Source organism: Silurus meridionalis, chromosome 8 (genome assembly GCF_014805685.1).
Source record: "Silurus meridionalis isolate SWU-2019-XX chromosome 8, ASM1480568v1, whole genome shotgun sequence".
In the NCBI taxonomy this organism is placed as follows: Eukaryota; Metazoa; Chordata; class Actinopteri; order Siluriformes; family Siluridae; genus Silurus; species Silurus meridionalis.
In genome coordinates this window covers 1,486,653-1,505,000 of record NC_060891.1, presented here as the reverse complement: position 1 = coordinate 1,505,000, position 18,348 = coordinate 1,486,653, and the positions used below count along the sequence as shown (strand labels likewise).

Genomic DNA, 18,348 nt, shown 5'->3' with positions numbered 1-18,348 from the left:
TTGTCCCTGAAGAAGGTTATTCTGTAAAATGCCTGCTTTTGTATGATGAGGACAAATCAAGACAAAGAAAAGAAGAAAAAAGAAAAGAAAAAATTAAACCCGAAATGAAAAGTGACTGTAGGCCTATGGGCATAGAAATTAGATTAGAGGCGGTGCCTTTTTGTTCTCTAGGATCTATATTTATATGAAAATAATTCATGCTTCATGCTAAATACATTATTGACCTTACAACTTTTTGAATAAAAAAAAAAATTATAATAAAAAAAAAAGATCTTCGTCTTCTTTACAAGGAACCCATGCAACACGATTTTCGGAGAAAAAAAAAATCCTGCTGGCTACATTGCTTAAATTAGGAAAGGAAATAAAAACATACAAACAAACAAACAAACAATCAAACAAACAAACAAACAAACAAACAAACAAAAAAAAAGGTCTAGTGTAACATTTTTATACAGTGTTATCCTGACTGGATGAAATTGCTTCTTACATTATGAGGATTAGAAAATTAAAATATAAGAAAGAATTTATACAAAACAAATCAACAAACAGGAGTAAAAATGAAACCAAAAATTGAAAAAAAAAAGAGAAAAAAATCCCACAAACGTTTTTTTTCCACAGTCTTTTATGTTTTATCACTAAATTACAATTGGCAGGTTTGGTAGCGTCGTTTCTGTCAGGGAATATTCGTGTATTGTTCTGCAAAGGCGGATATCACTATGTCACTTTACTTCATTTGGATTGCTTACGGGAAGAACGTGGGCAGTGACAACAATTACTTATAGATATATATATATTTATATTTATATAGTTTTTTTCTACATCTAATGTATATTTGCCTCCAAAAAGCACAAAGGCTTATGGCTTGGGATTGATTTCACAGATTAACGTTGGACTCGGGAACATCTGACTTTCAGCAGCTACAATTACACCAGGACCACGCAGCCATGCTGGAGATCGGATTAGTGCTCAGGGCAGCAAGTGTACTCACATTACACCACTAAGAGAAGTGTACACTACTCCGAGTGCACTAGAATTATATAATCGTATACTCCTACACACACACATACACACACACACACACACACACACACACACACACACACACACCCTTCCTGCTGCCCGGTGGCATGTAGCTGCCTACGGGACTCAACGGGACAGCGCGGTTTCATATCATATAAATGCGTGTGGAATTTTTCTTCTTTTTTAATGTTAATATCAGCCAAATAAAACCCATTAGTAAATCAGCTGATTATTATTTTTTTTTTGCTATGGCTTTAATCTCCTTTAAAAAAAAAAAAGAAATAAAACCAATAAAAAATAAAGAACCCTCGATAACTTCACCTATAAAGATAAGAAAACAAAGTTAATTGTTGATATTGCCACAAATCAGTAGAATTCACCTGATGTCCTGGAAAAAAATAGTAAATTCTATTAAAAGTGATGTTTTTCTTTTTTTTTTTCTTCTTCTCTCTTCCTCATAACACAGTTTAATTATTTTTCATCGACTCTTTTTGCTCTTTCTGGCCTTTGGCCGTCCGGTTGGTGATATTGTTCAAACAGGCTCTGACGCCGGCCAGGTGGAGCAGAGAACCCGCCGCCTCCTTCATCTCCTCGTCATCACTTTCCGGAGGCTTCTCTGTGCGCCTCTTTTTTAACGGCAGCATGTCACTGGCCACTCTCTGTTTGACTTTTGTCAAATGGTGCCACTTGTTGTGCTGCGCCAGGGCCAGAGCGTCCACGGCCCACTCTTTGGGCTCCTTTTTGATCTTGGCCCTGTCGTCGTCGTCCGTGTCGCTGGTGGCGTCGTGACCGTGGAACTCGGATGCGCCGCAGTCGAGCTGCGTTTTCTCTCCGGTTGTCGAGTTGGAAGATTTGCCGAAGCTGTAGTTATGGTCCTCCTTGGGGTCGCTGCTGACCAGAGGAGAGTCGCAGGACGGCTCGCTTTCGCTGCGAATCCTGCAGCCGGCCAGGACTGACCTAATTACACAGCAGGAGAAATAAATCATGTGGTTAGGAAACGCCGTTACGGGGTCACGTCCTTAAAAATAATGCAGTGTTTTATAGTAAACTACTGTCATTACAAGCAATCAATGTGATTAGAGAATAGCTGCTGTACTCAAACACTGTCCTGTACAGAGTCGGTGAAGTCTTTGGAATCACCTACATACAGTAGACACACATACTTAAAATGTTCCTTTTGTTTCTATGCAACAAGGAGATTCATTTTGACCAAACAAATCTATAAATGTCCAGATGTTCCACTTTATTTGCACTGAAAAATCCTCCATTAGCATGAAGAACAGTTTTTAACACTCTAATCCCAGAGCAGTTCAGTAGGATTGAGGTGTGGTGACTGGGCAGGTTGCTCCATGATAAACACTCAGAACTCGGGCGTATTTGTCGCTTCGGAATTGCATGATGTTAAAGTATGGAATGGTTGCCATGTTGGTTCATTTCACTTTCCAAAAAAAGTCTTCAACCTTCACTGCTCCAAAATTGGCTTTTTTTTTTTACTTTTTTATGCCGTGAGCAAAATCAGTTCCAAAAAGGACCAATTTATGTACTGTAGATGTTTTTTTATTAAACTTAAATCTAAATTTCAAGACAGAATAAACCTCCAATCCAATTGAACAACTTAACTATTTTTGGACATGTGCAGAGGAGGGACATGGGGTATATCAGTAGAAGAATGCTGAGGATGGAGCCACCAGGAAGGAGGAAAAGAGGAAGACCAAGGAGGAGGTTTATGGATGTGGTGAGGGAAGACATGCAGGTAGTTGGTGTGAAAGAGGCAGATATAGAGGACAGGGGGGTATGGAGACGGATGATCCGCTGTGGCGCCCCCTAATGGGAGAAGCCAAAAGAAGAAGAAGAAGAAGAACAATGCGATTTAAAAGTGAATTAAAACACTGTACATCAAGTACATGATCACCCTACACCCCATATGATCTATCTCATGTTGCATGATCTAAAACAATAAAAAATATATATATATATATATATATATATATATAGCATGTGCTGGATCAAGTGCTATTTTATCAAATCCAAATTTCTGTGATCAATGTGACAATATATTCTATTAATATACATCATTAATATATATAATCGCATTTATCAAAACTTTTGTTACAATATCGTCTTTTGCCAGGAAATAAAACATTCTGTTCTTTTCTCAGTCTGCATTTTCAATCTCTTAAATTTCACGGGATTAAAAAAAGCTTCGCTTTGCTTAAAAACATCTGGCAACCTCAGAAGCCTAAACTACACATATTTCATTTATATAATCTGAAGGCATGTTTATAACCAGACTCGGAATACGTGCAACTTCTTTTCATGCAAATATTTACAACTCGTACTAAACATTCTTTCAGGAACATTCTTCCACACAAGTACACAGTAATGATTTATACTATCCGCTATCTTCCTTTTCCAGTCTGGTATCCCTCTGTGTTTCTTCATCATATGAGATTTTGGTCACTGCTGTCTTCTATGACTTGCTTATTGAGGATCTAAATTTGCATCTGTTTTTCGGTACAGCTGCTGTGTGACATTGTCTATTGTTAAAAGCGCTGTGCACAAAAAAACCTGAACTGATGATTCATTTACATGTAGTCCTTATACGCTGTTTTTCTTTAATATTTATCCACTTTCACACAACCGCATCCCTTTATGTGGCGTAATATCTCTCAGGGTATAATCCTGGTCGAGCTCTGCCAGACTGCTCTGGTTCTTTTTGTAAAACACCGTATTTATGCAGCGTATGAAATTTCCGCCTGAATTTTAGGTCAGACTTTAACTAGGCCATTCATTCCTTTAGCTTTTTTATTCTCCAGCACCTGGACTTCCAGTTATGTGCCTGCTGATGCTGTTGAGGTTTAAATGAGGATTTATAGTGAGAATCTTGGTTTTGTTGTTGTATTTGCTTGTGTCTCTGTTTTGCAGCTGGTTCTGCTGAACTTATAAATCTTGCTCATTTGGTTTGCTTCCAAGGAAAAGGAAACTGCATAAAAACACATAGAAAGGAGGATGAAATGATTGGTACTGTAGTCCTCAGTCTGATTAGATCTGCAGTTCTAAAAATTCAATACAATCTCTAGTTCTTCATTTCAAGCTTTGGTTTGAAATGTCTCAGAGCAAGAAATCAGCTCCACCCCCTTTCTAAGTATTGTTTAATTCAAGGCGAGCATCCTCATCATCAGTTACATTCATCTTTATTTCATTTGCATTCCTGTGAATCTAATCTACAGTACAAGTAATATTAGTTCAATAATAGTCTGTTAGCTGATACTGGTTAGCTAGTTCTAAAATCACACTATCATCACACGTGTGGTGTCAGTGATTCGCCTCAAGGGCTGCTCTTGTAACGACAACGAACCGGAACCCGGAAAAACTATCGGCGGTGTGATTTTTGCCGATAGCCGATAATCCGATGTAAAAACAAGGTTAGAAATCATGTGTTTCTGTCTGTCATTTCGTGTGTTAGTGTGATTGTAAGGTAAGAAACCTCCTTAGTCAGCAGTTTGGTGCTGGTTATCCAGTGGAACGTGTTGTTAAAAAACGATGTTTTTGCATCAGAATGCATTATGATGTCGGTCATGTTGGACTTCTCAGGTTTTTTTCTAGGGCCAGTCCACTGTGAGTCATGAGCTAATGAAATTAAACACATCTCACAGCCTTGAAATGTACTTCAGCTTTGAAGCACCTCTCCAGCTGACCGACGGCGCTATTATAAACCTAATTAATGGAGCTGGATTACAAAATGGCCTGATTTTAGTGGAGAAGTAATGTAGAGAAATGGCAAAGGGGCGCATTTATTTCCATTTACGTCCCTCGTCAACACAGCACAGAATTACTCTAATGAAATGCTGCTTTTTCAAACGGCTTACTGGTCAGGGTTTTAGCCAAACGCCAGGCTTCTCCCTCTCTTTCTCTCGATCTTTTTCGCTCGCTCTCTCTCTCTGCTTCCCTATAAACATTAACGCTAAAAATCCCTGCAAGCTTAGAGAAAATAAAGCCGAGAGCTTTTCCACATCCTGTCTCATTTTTGCGTTTATGGCTCATGAATTATAGCGGCGGTGCACAGGGATATGAAAACACACTCGATAATTTAATCCTAAATGCAGCGTCATTCATTTCAGAGGCACGTAACTCAATCTGTCAGAGGGCATGTTAGACGTGCCGCATTGGAAACGTGTGGTTGTAAATGCATATTTGAGTGTTGAGTGACTGTGTGTGTGTGTGTGTGTGTGTGTGTGTGTGTGTGTGTGTGTGTGTGTGTGAAGGTCACACGTTCTAATAAACCGGGTGATGTTTTTACAGTAATGTGTTGCAGTGGAGAACTGAAAGAGATGGGGGTTGCTGGGTAAAAGGTGTCCTATAAGCGCACCTGGAGGCCCCGGGGTGTGAACGTCCACCCACACACACACACCAAACCTGTCCACACCTGTCTCTCCATGGACCTGTTTTAGCTGGCAGCTCTGATGGTTTCTCTGTCACTCGGAATCGCATGTTCTGAAACGCAGCACTTCACGACTGCTTTTCCTTTAAAGGAAAACTGCTGATTTCAAGACCATCAACACATGAGCATGATGAGGAGAGGACATCCGTGAGGGTGTATGTGTGTGTGTGTGTGTGTGTGTGTTTTTATAAGGCTCCACTCAGGAGCTTATGAATGTTTTACATGATAAAAGCCCGTCCACTTGCTCCACTCAGGAAACACTTCCTGATTTATTATTTACGATTGTGTATTTTGGTCATTCTGACAGCTCGGATAATCGACTTCGCAGGCCGAGAGAGTGTGCAGCCTTGACGAAACTTTATTCGGCTGGAGTTTTACTTTTACATCTCATATTATACACTTTCGCTGGTGTTTAAAAGTGGGGTAACGGCTTCAACGTTTAATAGATTTATATGACAGCCCAGCTTTGTCAGTGTTTTCATACCGCATGTAAAAATTGGCTGTAGTTTTCCGATTAACTTGTACAGGAACATTTCAACGTTTCCTGCCAAAATGTGAGCGTTTAAAATGTCTTGGTAAACAACCAGACCCGAGTTTCTGCCTTTAAATGTTGAGTAAATTAATAAGACACTGGTATAGGTTTCTGTGCATGAATGATCACAGCAACCAATCAGATCACTGATCCTGCCCTCGGTGCCACGATACCCAATCAGGCAACAGCCTACATTTAGGTTCACGGCATTTAAGGAATACCAAAAAAATCAAGAGCGACTTACAACTTTAGTGGCAGCTTGGTGGTGTTGGGATTTGAACTTGTGCCCTTCTGATCCAAAGTCCAATGTCTTAACCACTGACATAACAACTTTTATGTAATGTCAACCAATCAGAACATAGTTCCACTGAAAAATGTCACAAATGGAAAACGTTTCCTGTCTGAAAGTTCAGAGTAACTAATCAGTAAAGCCAAAGAAACCCTGGTTCCTGCCTAAAACATCAAATCTGACCTTCAGTGCAACATCAGTGAGCAGTTCTAATATTTCTAATAGACCTTTTAATAAATCTCCAAATAGAAATATAAAGAAAAATTGAAATATAGGGGAAGTTGTGGAAGTGAAGATGCTATACAGACTCTTATAATACAAAAAATAGCTAATAATAATAATATGAAGAAGAAGAAGAAGACGGAGATGATAAAGAATAAGAAAAATTGGAAGAAGTAGAAGATGACAATGAAGATGATGAAGAAGAAGACAATGATGATAATGATGAAGAACAAGAAGATGATGAACAAGAAGATGAAGAAGGTGATAAAGTAGATGAAGAAGAAAAGATGAAGAAGAAGCAGAAGAACAAGAACATGTATAAGAAGATGAAGAAAAGGAAGAAGAAGAAGAAGAAGAAGAAGAAAAAGATAATGAAGGTAAAAAAAGGGAAGAAGAAGAAGAAGAAGAAGAAGAAGAAGAAGAAGAAGAAGAAGGAAAAGAAGGACTAGTTTGCTTGTCAAAGGCATTCGCCTGAACCTGAGAATCCACATTCACGTCACGTTAAGCAAATTTGGAGGTAAATCAAAAATGTAAATGGAGCTTTTAAGAGAAAAATTTCCTGTTTGTTTGCTACCTTCATGTAAAGAAAGAAAGAAAATGCAGAAATGATGTATGTCTTAATCTACGTAGTTCCATTAAGCTGCACAAGTCCACTGTGGAAAGTGCTGTACAATAACGTTAAACTGAAGTGAACTGAATTGACGCTCGTTGATTCGGCTGTTGGTACATAACCAGTGCAGAGAAGATGGCAGGAGAACAGCAGTGAGGAGGTTTGGAGAAAGAGATGAGACTAACCTGACGGCTGCTGCTCTGCTCCCAATTGCATTGATAGGAAGAGGTCGAATTCCTGGGAAGAGCCCCGGGTTCATCATACAAGCTCCGTTCCGGATCACTCCCTGAGGGACTGCAGGAGAAATGGAGAAAACAGTCATTAATGTGAAGCCATGTGAGCATCTACTCTAAAAACGACACGCCTGTATAACACACACACACACACACACACACACACACACACACACACACACACACACACACACATATGCATGGCCACCCACAGTGAGTATCACCCCACACAAACACCACAGCATTCGAGTACATGTGATTCAGCCATAATCACAGATGGCACGAAGATGAATGCGAGTCATAAACAGACATACGAGAGAAATCAGCGGGAGAGCAAAATATTGATTCATTCTAAAGCTACACCACCGTATTTGATCATTGTGACCCAAACACCATTAGCGTGTGCTATTAAATGGTTTCCGTCGTCTGCTTTGCACATCACAAGCGCATTTTTTCCCGACAGCGAGGCGGCGGAAGGACGATTTTTAATTCCCCCCCAGTGCTAAAAATATCCGAATTAACTCTGCAAAGGCGGCGAAAGAGGAATTTTTTCCTGCGTGAATTGTCGAGTATGGAAAATGGACCAGGAACCGTAAAAGAAATCATGGAAGTAGAAAGCGGAAGAAGAGGGACGAGGGAATGAGAGTTAGTGCGAAGGGGTTTTTATTGGGTTGTGGGAGATCTTCGTCTCAAGTTGCAGGTTCTTTCAGCCTTTACTCACACAACTAGGAGCATCTCCGGGAGATTCAAACGCATTATGGAGACGGCGCCGTCAATATCCTCATCTACTGAAATACACTTAACTGCAGGGTTGTTTGGGTTTTTCATCTGAAACATTGGTTGCAAAAGCGTAAACCACAGAGACCACACTTTTCAGCACATTTCATGACCCAAAAACTCCCATGACTGAAGCATTTGTGGGTTGTTTTTTTTCTAGAATTCTCCATCAGAAATGAACAGAGCAGTGCATAAGAGCAGATCTGAACGGACCTGACAGCTCGTCTCCTCTCGGCTGATCCCAGGACGAGGCTTCAATTCACTTCGTCCAGGAAATGGTCTCTGATCGAAAGCAGATGGCAGATGTAGGGTGAACAAAAACAACAACAACAACTATCTGCTCAGATTCCAGCACACCCCTCTACCCATTAGGAAGGAGTGCGGTTGCCGTGGCAACCCCTCCCACCCTACGTATATGCCATACTTTCGGAAAGAGTGAGGTGTGACACAGAGGAGAACAGCTGCGCTGGCGTCGGCCCTCTCGGCCCCTCGGAAAAGGTGAAGAGAATCGGCGAGTATGCGAGCGAAGCGCGTGATGCGAAGTGACAGAAGGACGCAGCCTGGGCCCTGATTAGCGTGGACGGACGACCAAACTGAATGCTTAATAAGCTCGCGCCGTGTCGAGGTTTGAAGGAACAACAGCGAGAAACGAAAGGCATATGAGCTGGAGGATTGTGGGAGGGTTTGAGGAGGATTTTTATAAAATATTTAAACATTTTATGATTCACTCATGGCATTTTCTTTGGGTGAAGGTAAACTGTAGATCAGAGGAATAACTGTTTACAAAAAGAATACATTATCTGATCGATTTCACGTAGATATTTTATTAATCTAATAATTCATAACAAAAAAAAAACCACCCCCACGACCATAAAATAAATAATAAAGCCCAGTAGGAATGGCAGAGAATTTACATATGATCCAGACTGACTGGTGAAAAGCCACTGGCTTCTGTACAAACACTCGCAGTGAGAAACTGAGTGCTCGTGCTTCACGAGCAATGAAAAAGGCAATCTCGGCTCTCGGTGGAGCTTCAGAGCCTGTGGGTTGGCGCCCTGGTCCTCTCACTAAAGCCATGCCGAGTGCATCCAGGGAGATGATGCGCCTGTGCTCTGTCTCTACATCCTCTTACTCTGAAGTGTATTACTGTCCTGGCCTTGAAAATGAGAACCTCCATCAGATTTATCTCAGGCACAGGAAAATATTTATTTATTTTTTAACGAAACCATGTCTGTGTCACTTTTAATTAGGCGCTAAAATGTGTGATGAAAATGTAATGTAGTTCTCATAATGCAGAATCTTTCTGTCATCGTTCCTTGTGAATTTATCTCAAAAGTGCTAATTACATCCCTGTTCTGGCTGCACTACTGCCACTGGTCCAGCAGGGGGACGGTGAGGAACTGAACACAATCTCATGGAGAATTGCAGCTGTTTACTTTGAACGTATACAGTTTTTATGATACGTGTGTTTTAAATACGTATTTTAAATATAAAATAGGATTTTGTAATTTGTATTTGGAAGGGGTTGAGAAAAAAATAGCTTTATATTTTGTATCAAAATACTTTAGTGTTTTGTATTTTTGTAGTTTTAAAATACTCTGAAATACTTTGTAAGAGGTTCTACATCACGACATCATAAAACTGCGATCTCAGATTGGTGCCTAATCAGAAGTTTGGCCCAGATTTGTTGAGATCAGAACAGAACATAGATCCATATGCAAGAAGGTGGTGAAGGTAAGAAACCTGCAGGCTTCCAGCTTCTAAACAGGCGTCTGATGATTGATAAATAAATTTTTGATTGTCGAATATTGTACCCTAATTGAAGTAGCTGTTAAGTAGGATCATGATTTTGCACACGACTGCATGACACACAATATATTATTACAGTATATTTATAATTAACATTTAAATTAGTTAGAAACTAGTTGCTATAAATGCAGGTGCCATCAGTCGTCTTCTTCTAAACGATTTGTTGGTCATTGACTCGGTGTTACTGATGTAAAGCTGCCCTTCGTTACCAAACACCAAGTAACTACATTAGAGTACATTTATGATCCATAACACAAAACTGACCTTCATCTGGGAGATCACAGGGATATTGTATGTGAATGTTTGATCTGTTAACTGGGTGCATGTGTCAGATTTATTGTGCGACTCATCCAGAGAAAAGCTGTTGCTATCAAACATTGTTTACTTAATCAACTGAGTCAGTGTGTAATAGTGAAATATATATTTATACAAAAATACAGTAGTTTATTTTGATACACTTAAAGTTAAGGGATTTGGTATTTTATTTCAAAATCCTGATTATAAGTGTCATAAATCGTCTTAATCATCAGAACCTGACACCAGAATCAGAACCATTAACTATCCAAAGTGTTCTTGAACACATTTTGTCTTCGTGCGCATTACTGTAGATTCCAGACGTAAAACCTGCAGGAGATCACTGGTTGCAACACACACACACACACACACACACACACACACACACACACACACACTTATTCACACCTACAGGCAGCCAGGCAGCCACTGACATGTTTTGGGAGTTAGGAGGAAACTGAAATAGCATAATAAACCTGCATGGACCTTGGAAGCATGTGTGGTCTGTTACACACACACACACACACACACACACACACACACACACACACACACAGAGTGTGTGGAGCTTCCTGATTCACCACCATGCTGCCTTTAAAGTGCACAGTAACCATTGCGGCTCAGTTCTGCCTTCTAAAGGCTACATGATACATGTTTGTTCTTGGGCATGATGGAACTTAGGAAATTCCACAGCTTTAAGAAAAGGACACTTTTCTTTGTTTTAAGGACAGTGTTAAATGAAACACAGCCTCACAGAGCTCGTCATATTTGTCCATGTTGACCTTGTTTTTTGGCTCGGATTTGAGCGAACATGTCCGTCTCCTTAGGCAAACAAGGTTCTTTGGTGGAACGGGTCTTAAAACGTCCGTCTCTCAGGAACATTTCTGTAGTGCTTTTGTATTTTCATACAATAAAGTGCAGGGCTGATGGCGGTACAGATTCCACATCTGGGCCTATCACACGCACGGCTGCTTCCACAGAGTGCGAGTCTGACTAAACAAAAGGCGATCGGCAGGGTTCCTCATTCAGAAGCTGGACGCCTCCGCCTCCGGCCTCCTCGCCCTGCTTGTGTGAGCGGACACGCTCTTCTCTCTCTATAAGCGCAGGTCAAAGGGCACGAGCAGAGCTGCATGAGGGACCGAGGGAGGGCCCTGTTTGTTTATGGCTTCTGTGTAGAGATGAGAGTTTGCCTCAAGGGCATGGAGCTCTGGAAAACTATTTCATATCCGGATAGAAACGGTAACTCGGTTTCATCGCATCACCCTGTTAGTGAAAATCTTTCGGGAAGAAAACTTTATAAAAGAAGCGGAAATTGAATTTTATTCAAATATCAGATTTTTATGAAAGTTCTAAGAAACCAATTTTTCTTGTTTTCTTGCGATCACGGCATCATTTTCTCAACATAAGGAAAATTCGCGACTTTTTCTTAATGACAAAATCTCGTGCCTCGCGAAGGATGATTTCCGATGACGCGAATATGAAGTAAAATTAAATACTGATAACGAAAAAACAACTTTTGTTATGCCGAGAAAATATACTGTGATCGCAAGAAAACAAGAAAGAAAAAAAATATTATTATGCATGGCCTCTTAGGACTTCCATAGATTTTATATATGTTTCAAATATATCAAATATCACATTTCCTAGCATTCTCGACTCGAATCAAACAACTCATCCTGGAAAGCATACTGTATTTATACGAAAAAAAATAATTTTATCACCGCCCTGTGCCAAATAATGTAATGGAACAGCTAATCAGTGGCAAAACAAACCCAAAATGAAGTCACAGAGGTTCATTTCTCTCCGGTTCTGTCGTCCTTCATTCAGTTTTTTGGCAGCGGCGTCTTTTACAGCTCCCAGCTGCTCCCATCTTTCTCCACAGCTGAAGATGTGAGCTGCTCTGCCTGCCCTGAGATCAGCTCCAGGAGGAACGAAGCATCCTGCTGGGCCATGAATTTCTGATCCGGAACACGGAGTTCAGATTAACTGCTGTTTGACTTAATGGTGACGTGCAGCCATGACAAGGGTGTGTATATGACAAACACACAGGACTCTGTAAATTTGGCACATGCTGTTGCACAAATAAAGTCCGTGCATGTTGTTGAATTCGTCACCCCTCATAAACGATAGGCTGCAGGTTGGATTGGAGGGGAAATCGGTTTTCGGCTAAAATATACCTGGTGATAAATGGCAGCATTCGCGAGATAGAAAAAGCTTATGTAGCCAAAAGACGCTGGTCTCTTTCTGGGTGTGGACGTGAGAGGTACAGCTCACAGTCCTTCCTACAGCTTAAACCTTTTTCCACCATAACCATAAAACTGTCCACCAGAGACGTGTCCAAGTCCTTCAACCAGTTCTCTTTTTCTCTCACTCTGAGTCTCCACTGATCACTGAAAACAGAAAGACTGTCTCACCAACAGCAGTGATGAAGCAGGTGAAATGAAAGACCTGTTAAAAATGTGGGTTTTGACCCACAACAGAAAAAAAGCCTCCTGAGATCCTGACTACTGGGAAGACTGTATTTTCAAAAGAACATTCAGGTGTTAAATGTTTTTTTTTTTTTAAGTGGATGAAGAATATTGGGAAATTCGTGAAGCTTTGAATGTAAAGGGAAGGAAGAAGATCAGATCAGTTTATTGACTTTTTGGAGTCGTTTAGTTCATTTTGTTCCTCAAAATAAAATAAAATATTACATTTTCAATAAGCAGATCCACCATGTCTACATACACCAACTTTCTCTTTACTTCCAATAATGAAAATATGACAGTGCAGCCAAGGACAAATTATGACGAACAGAATGAGTTCTTTTTAGTTCTTTTGTCGTGACTATCATAATTATTGTAACAATAATGTCAAGATTCGGGGAAAAAAAAAACGGATCTTTTGCATTGTGTAGCGGCTGGAAGTCACGTGATAAAGGACCAAACGACTCGGACTAGAAGAGTCGAGAGATGAACTACTCATTTCTGTTTCCTGGACATAATTTTACAATACTTTGCTCATGAATCAAGTAGAAAATGAATGAATCATTTTTTGAGACGACTCGTTCTTCTGAGTCACATAAAAGACTCGTTCAAAATAAACGACCAAACGTTATTGCTCTGGAGAAGTTCTGAGAATGTTCGATGAATAAGTAATGATCAGTGGTGTAAAGTATTTGATTAAATGCACTTTGTTACTGTACTGGTTACTTTCTAGTTTTACTGAGTATCAGAGATATGAGCAACTTTTACTCTCTATTTAACTACAGTTATGATTCAATAGATGTTGACCCATTACATTTTGCATATTTGTTGAAGAGGTCATTAAGGCTCAACACTCCCCTACCCGCATCTGCTGGCTGTGAGCAACTTTTGAGACCTTATTTTCAGTCCAAAAAGAGCTTAAATAAATTCCAAAAACTATAAAAACCAGCTATTGTTGAAGTTGAACAAAAATACAGCCCCTCCCTGAGACTGAGAGGGGCATCAAATCACAGGCAGCTCTGAATATTCAGTGCTGCTTTATCTAAAATTATTACTTTCATTTTATGTGTCCATTAAACACTAATGGTTCTTCTACTTTGTGACATGATACTGTAATTTTATTTCTTAATTAAAGGTCTCTTTTTGAAAGATTGCTTTGTTACTTTGTTTTGAATTTGTTTGACCAGCTTTGATCTTTGTTTGATCTTTGTGGTGAAGAGACTGTCGTGTTGTTGGTTCATGCAGTGTCGAGGTGTACGATTTGATTTGTATTTTAGGAAATAAAACCTCACAAATCAACTGGTTTTTGGTTTTTCACTAACATGCGTCTTGGTGTTGAGGACTAGTGCATCTTTGAGAATACGTTTAATACGAGTCAAATACTAAAGTACGGTTCAAATCAAGACTTTTACTCAAGTCGTTATGAAATTGGTGAACTTTAACTTTAAGTTTTGCAGTAAGGTATCTATATTTTTACTCAAGTATGATTTTCAGGTTCTCTTTACACCTCTGGTAATAAAAACAATGAATGAGGTGCAACAATCCAGAAACATCTGCAAGTGCACAATTTGGCCAACAATAAAATAACCCAATATACATCTATCCGTCTGTATGTATTTATCTTTTATCCTGGGGCTTTTTTATAAATCCACAGGTATTATGACTATGGTGGCTATCAAAATGTATTAATTTTCATACAATATTCATAAAAAGTGGGTTTTTTTATGAAAAATTAAAACTTTGACCTTTGACGTCAATGATGTGCAGTGATGAGTCAAAATGACCGCTGCATGTTTAACCTTTTATCAGAACATAATATACTGATAGGGCAATTAGGATTGTCTCAGGTAGAGCTAAAAGTATACAGAGCTTCAGGAAAAAAACTGGTCTATCGTTCACAGCTTTTTACGATCCAGCTCTTAACATCTAGAAGCGATAAATATGCATTATTTTAAGATAAGGGAGGCAGATTTAACAGAAGAGGCGAGCTTGATCACAGCACGATGTAGCTATCATGAAATGCTAAAGACTGTCTCGTTAAAGTGAAGCACTACGGGATATTGTTGAATAAAGCTTTCATTAAAAGGACGTTTTTACACGTGACCATAAAAGGGAGCTTTCGCTTGTTATCACGACGAACATTAGCAGGTCAGCGTAGCGCTGCAGGGACGATTTCTAGCGGGAAAAAAAAAACAATTTGAAATAAAAGCGAATATAAATAGCTGCAGGCTACACAAGGGTGTTTTTTATATCTGTAAGCTTCTATGCATATTTTATCATCTTGAAGAGCATGTTCCCTTTTTAGTTCCTGCTCTAACTACAGACTAAGAAAAGGAAAAATATATATTGATCTCCGCCCAAAAACACGACTACGCAAACAATGCGTATCAATGCCTCTTTTTTTTTCTACATGAATCCAAAAAATGCTTTTTTGTAAAAGTAGCCTTGAAGTTTCGGGTGTAAGAGGAAAGATTTAGCACTTGACTGGAACAGATTTAAAAGCCCCTTGTAGGACACAGTAAGACAAGTGACCTCCTTAGGGACCGAGTGTGTTCACATCTCCATTACAACTATTTAAAATGCTGAAATATCAGCCGACGCATTCCGTCCACGTTCAGACGTCTCTCGTCGCCGCTCCTGCTTCCCAACAGGCCGTCAGCCGGGGTCAGTGGAGGAGAAATGACACGTGTGTCTCGGTGTCACCATCAACTGGCCTTTAATCCAAAAGCGGCCGTGAGACAAGCAAACGCTCTTCTTCTTCACTGTCTCTTCGCGGCGTTCTCCAGGCTCTTTGAGCTGGCTGGCGGAAGCAGAGGCTGCTGAAGTTTTAATGCTCACCTTTGATTGTGCAGACGTGACAAATCTGCCCTGCTGACGATAAAGCGAGAGCGAGATAAAATCTATTATTCACAGAGCGGAAACCTGAGCTTTGATTTCAGTCGAGGCATCAGATGGGCCTTTGGTGTGGAGTGAAATTAACAGGCTTCGGCGTGAACGTGTGTCAGTCGGAGCCTGTTAACCGGTTTAAGGGACGTAGCGACAAAGACGACAAGCGTTCGGCCAAATAAACACTTCGCGCCGTGAGGAAACGTGCTAAATACTGCATATATTAATATCTTGATGCTTGGTGAAGCATCTGATTTATTTTCTATATGAAAGATTTATATGAAGCTACAGCAGGTAGCATTGCTGCCTCTATATGCAATACCTATCTGTATATACTGTATTTTTATCTTTATCTACTGTATTTTTATCTGTATATACTGTATTTTTCAACAAAATGCAATATCAAATGATGTTAGTTAGCAATAAGAAAAGTAATTAAATACTGGACCTTGCTAACTGAGATGATGTAGAACTTTATCTCTAGAATCACTGACCAGATTAGCTTGGAACTGTATGCTAGCAAACCGTAATTTGAAAAATGTAGCATACAAAGAAGGTAACAGTGATTACCCTTAAGTTTGATTGACAGGTGACCTTACAATGACATGAAACATCAAGAAAAGAAAAAATAGCATTGGAAGATTGGAACCCGAACTGGAGAATTTATCAGCGTTTTTCTACACGATATTCCCTCATATGGTGTTTTGAAGATGATTGAAGATTCTGTATATCAATCAGACCATGGTGTATCATTCACATTATCCTCATCCTTTGGGAGAACACCATCATGGGATGAAGAGGAACTCGAAGATTTGTATATCCTTCATACCATTTTTATTTATCACGTTGTTCGGTGTCATTTAGACTTGGATCAAACACAAACAATGACAATAATAATGAAAAAGAAGATGACCACAAAGAACATCTGCAGAATAGTGTATCGTCTGGTACTCAAGTAAAAGAGAGAGTGGGGAAAAAAACCTGGAAAAGGTCAATTACCGCTTCAATAATGTTGTGGACACTGATTTGCTTGTTTACAACAACGACTGTTTAATCGAGCAGTTAATCATGAGCCGTCCCCAAAATATGCCGTGTTTCCTAAACACAGGAGCGGAGTGTGAACAACCCTGAGGACGTTGGACAGAAACGTAGAGGTGGACAGAAACAGGACAGACATCCAGAGACTGGTATTTTAGGTGCTTTCCTATGCTGGTGTATTAGGAGTGTGAGATGGCGAAGGCGAGTCTGGTGCGAGCTAAAAACAGAAGGCACACAGTCAGTGGTGAGCCGCTTCATTTTCAGAAGATTGAAGTCATTTTTGGCATCTGTAGTAGGTCGCGTCCCTGCTGCGCTGTAAACCGGAGGGCATGCAAATGTGTTTCCATGACTGCCATTGCGTGGTGGGATTCAGAGACACTGTACTGCTCATGTGGCATCTGAGACACTGACTAAAATCATTTACATTTATGGTTTCTGGCGCACACACCCTGACCCAGAGTGATCTTCTTTATACAAATAGGGTTAGACTGAAGATGGCAGAACAATGGCAGCCTGGAGATGTTCAGATTTAAACTCCTGACCAGTCCAATGACTTAACAACTGAGATACCACTGCCATGACACATCTGACTTATGAGATTAATGCCGTTGTAACTGCGCTAACAATAGGCACGTTTTAGTGCCCATGTCGCGATTCCGTCACAGCGCTAACCAGAGGAAATACACAAGGAAAACTGTAGGCGGCAGCACAGAGTCGCTACACAAGGAACACAAATGTCAAACTTGTTGTGTTATTAAGTTCCAGAATCAACAGAAAACAGGCTTCAATTTGAAATTGTATTGCTGCCACAACCAGACAAAAAAAAAAAGCAGCAGCACAAAATTTATATCAAGTACGGTTAAAGAAACTATTGTCTTTTGTTGATATGGTTTATGGTTTGGCTAAACGTCTAAAGATTTCTCACGCATAGCCACCTGATAAAAATCAGGAAACAAGCTGATTAATTTCCAGAGTTGGAAAGTAACGAATGATATTTGCTCGCTTTAATGTCATTTAGAAGTTTTTTTGTGTACGTCTACTTTTTAAAGTAGTTTTTATAAATACTTAAAACTACTTTATTCGACTTAAGTATGTTGTGTTTGAAGTACTGTACTTAACTACATTTTAAATCATGTTGGTTATTTAGTAAAAAAGAAATAAATAAACAAAGTACTAAAGTCACAAGAAAGATGGAGATGAACAAGACCGACTTTTTGAATTCTTTTGCATTTGCGATTTTTGCTGCAAAAGTGCAAAACTCACATTAGAACATTAGAAGTCATGGACCGTAGTGTTTTTTTTTTGTTGTTTTATTTATTGTTCTTTTTGAAATTTAGAATCCCACACCCACACCCTGGTGTTAAAACAAATCTAACTTTTAGTAATTTTACTCGGAGTAAATTTTAATTTAGCAACATTTTATTATACTTGAGTAGATTCTTAGACTGGAAACTTTACTTGTACTTTTTTAACTTTACACTTAAACTTCACTTTGACTTTTTAACTTTGAAATTTCATTAAGAAACAGAACTTTTATCCGAGTAGAAAAGTTTTATTAATCTTTCCCGCTCTGTTGATTTCTAAATGCTAGCTAACAACCATTTTTTATTTGGAATATTGGAATTTTATTTCTAGAAAATATTTTACTTTAAAATTAAACTGTAATGTCACTCAAAATTGACATAATTTACAGAAGGCATATACTTTTAAAGAAAATACATACATCCTTAAA

At 39.4% G+C, this 18,348-nt stretch overlaps 1 protein-coding gene across 2 annotated transcripts in view; it reads right to left on the bottom strand.

Annotated features, from left to right (window-relative positions):
• Window positions 1-163: 163 nt before the first annotated feature.
• Window positions 164-18,348, bottom strand: part of foxn3 (forkhead box N3) — an 81,320-nt gene continuing 63,135 nt past the window's right edge. For both annotated transcript variants that reach the window (XM_046855102.1, XM_046855103.1), the window contains exons 5-6: window positions 7,300-7,408; window positions 164-1,977 (exon numbers count right to left, since the gene is read on the bottom strand). In XM_046855102.1, the coding sequence (XP_046711058.1) occupies window positions 1,488-1,977; window positions 7,300-7,408 (599 nt within the window). In that variant the 3' untranslated portion in view covers window positions 164-1,487. The remainder of the gene's footprint in view (window positions 1,978-7,299; window positions 7,409-18,348) is intronic.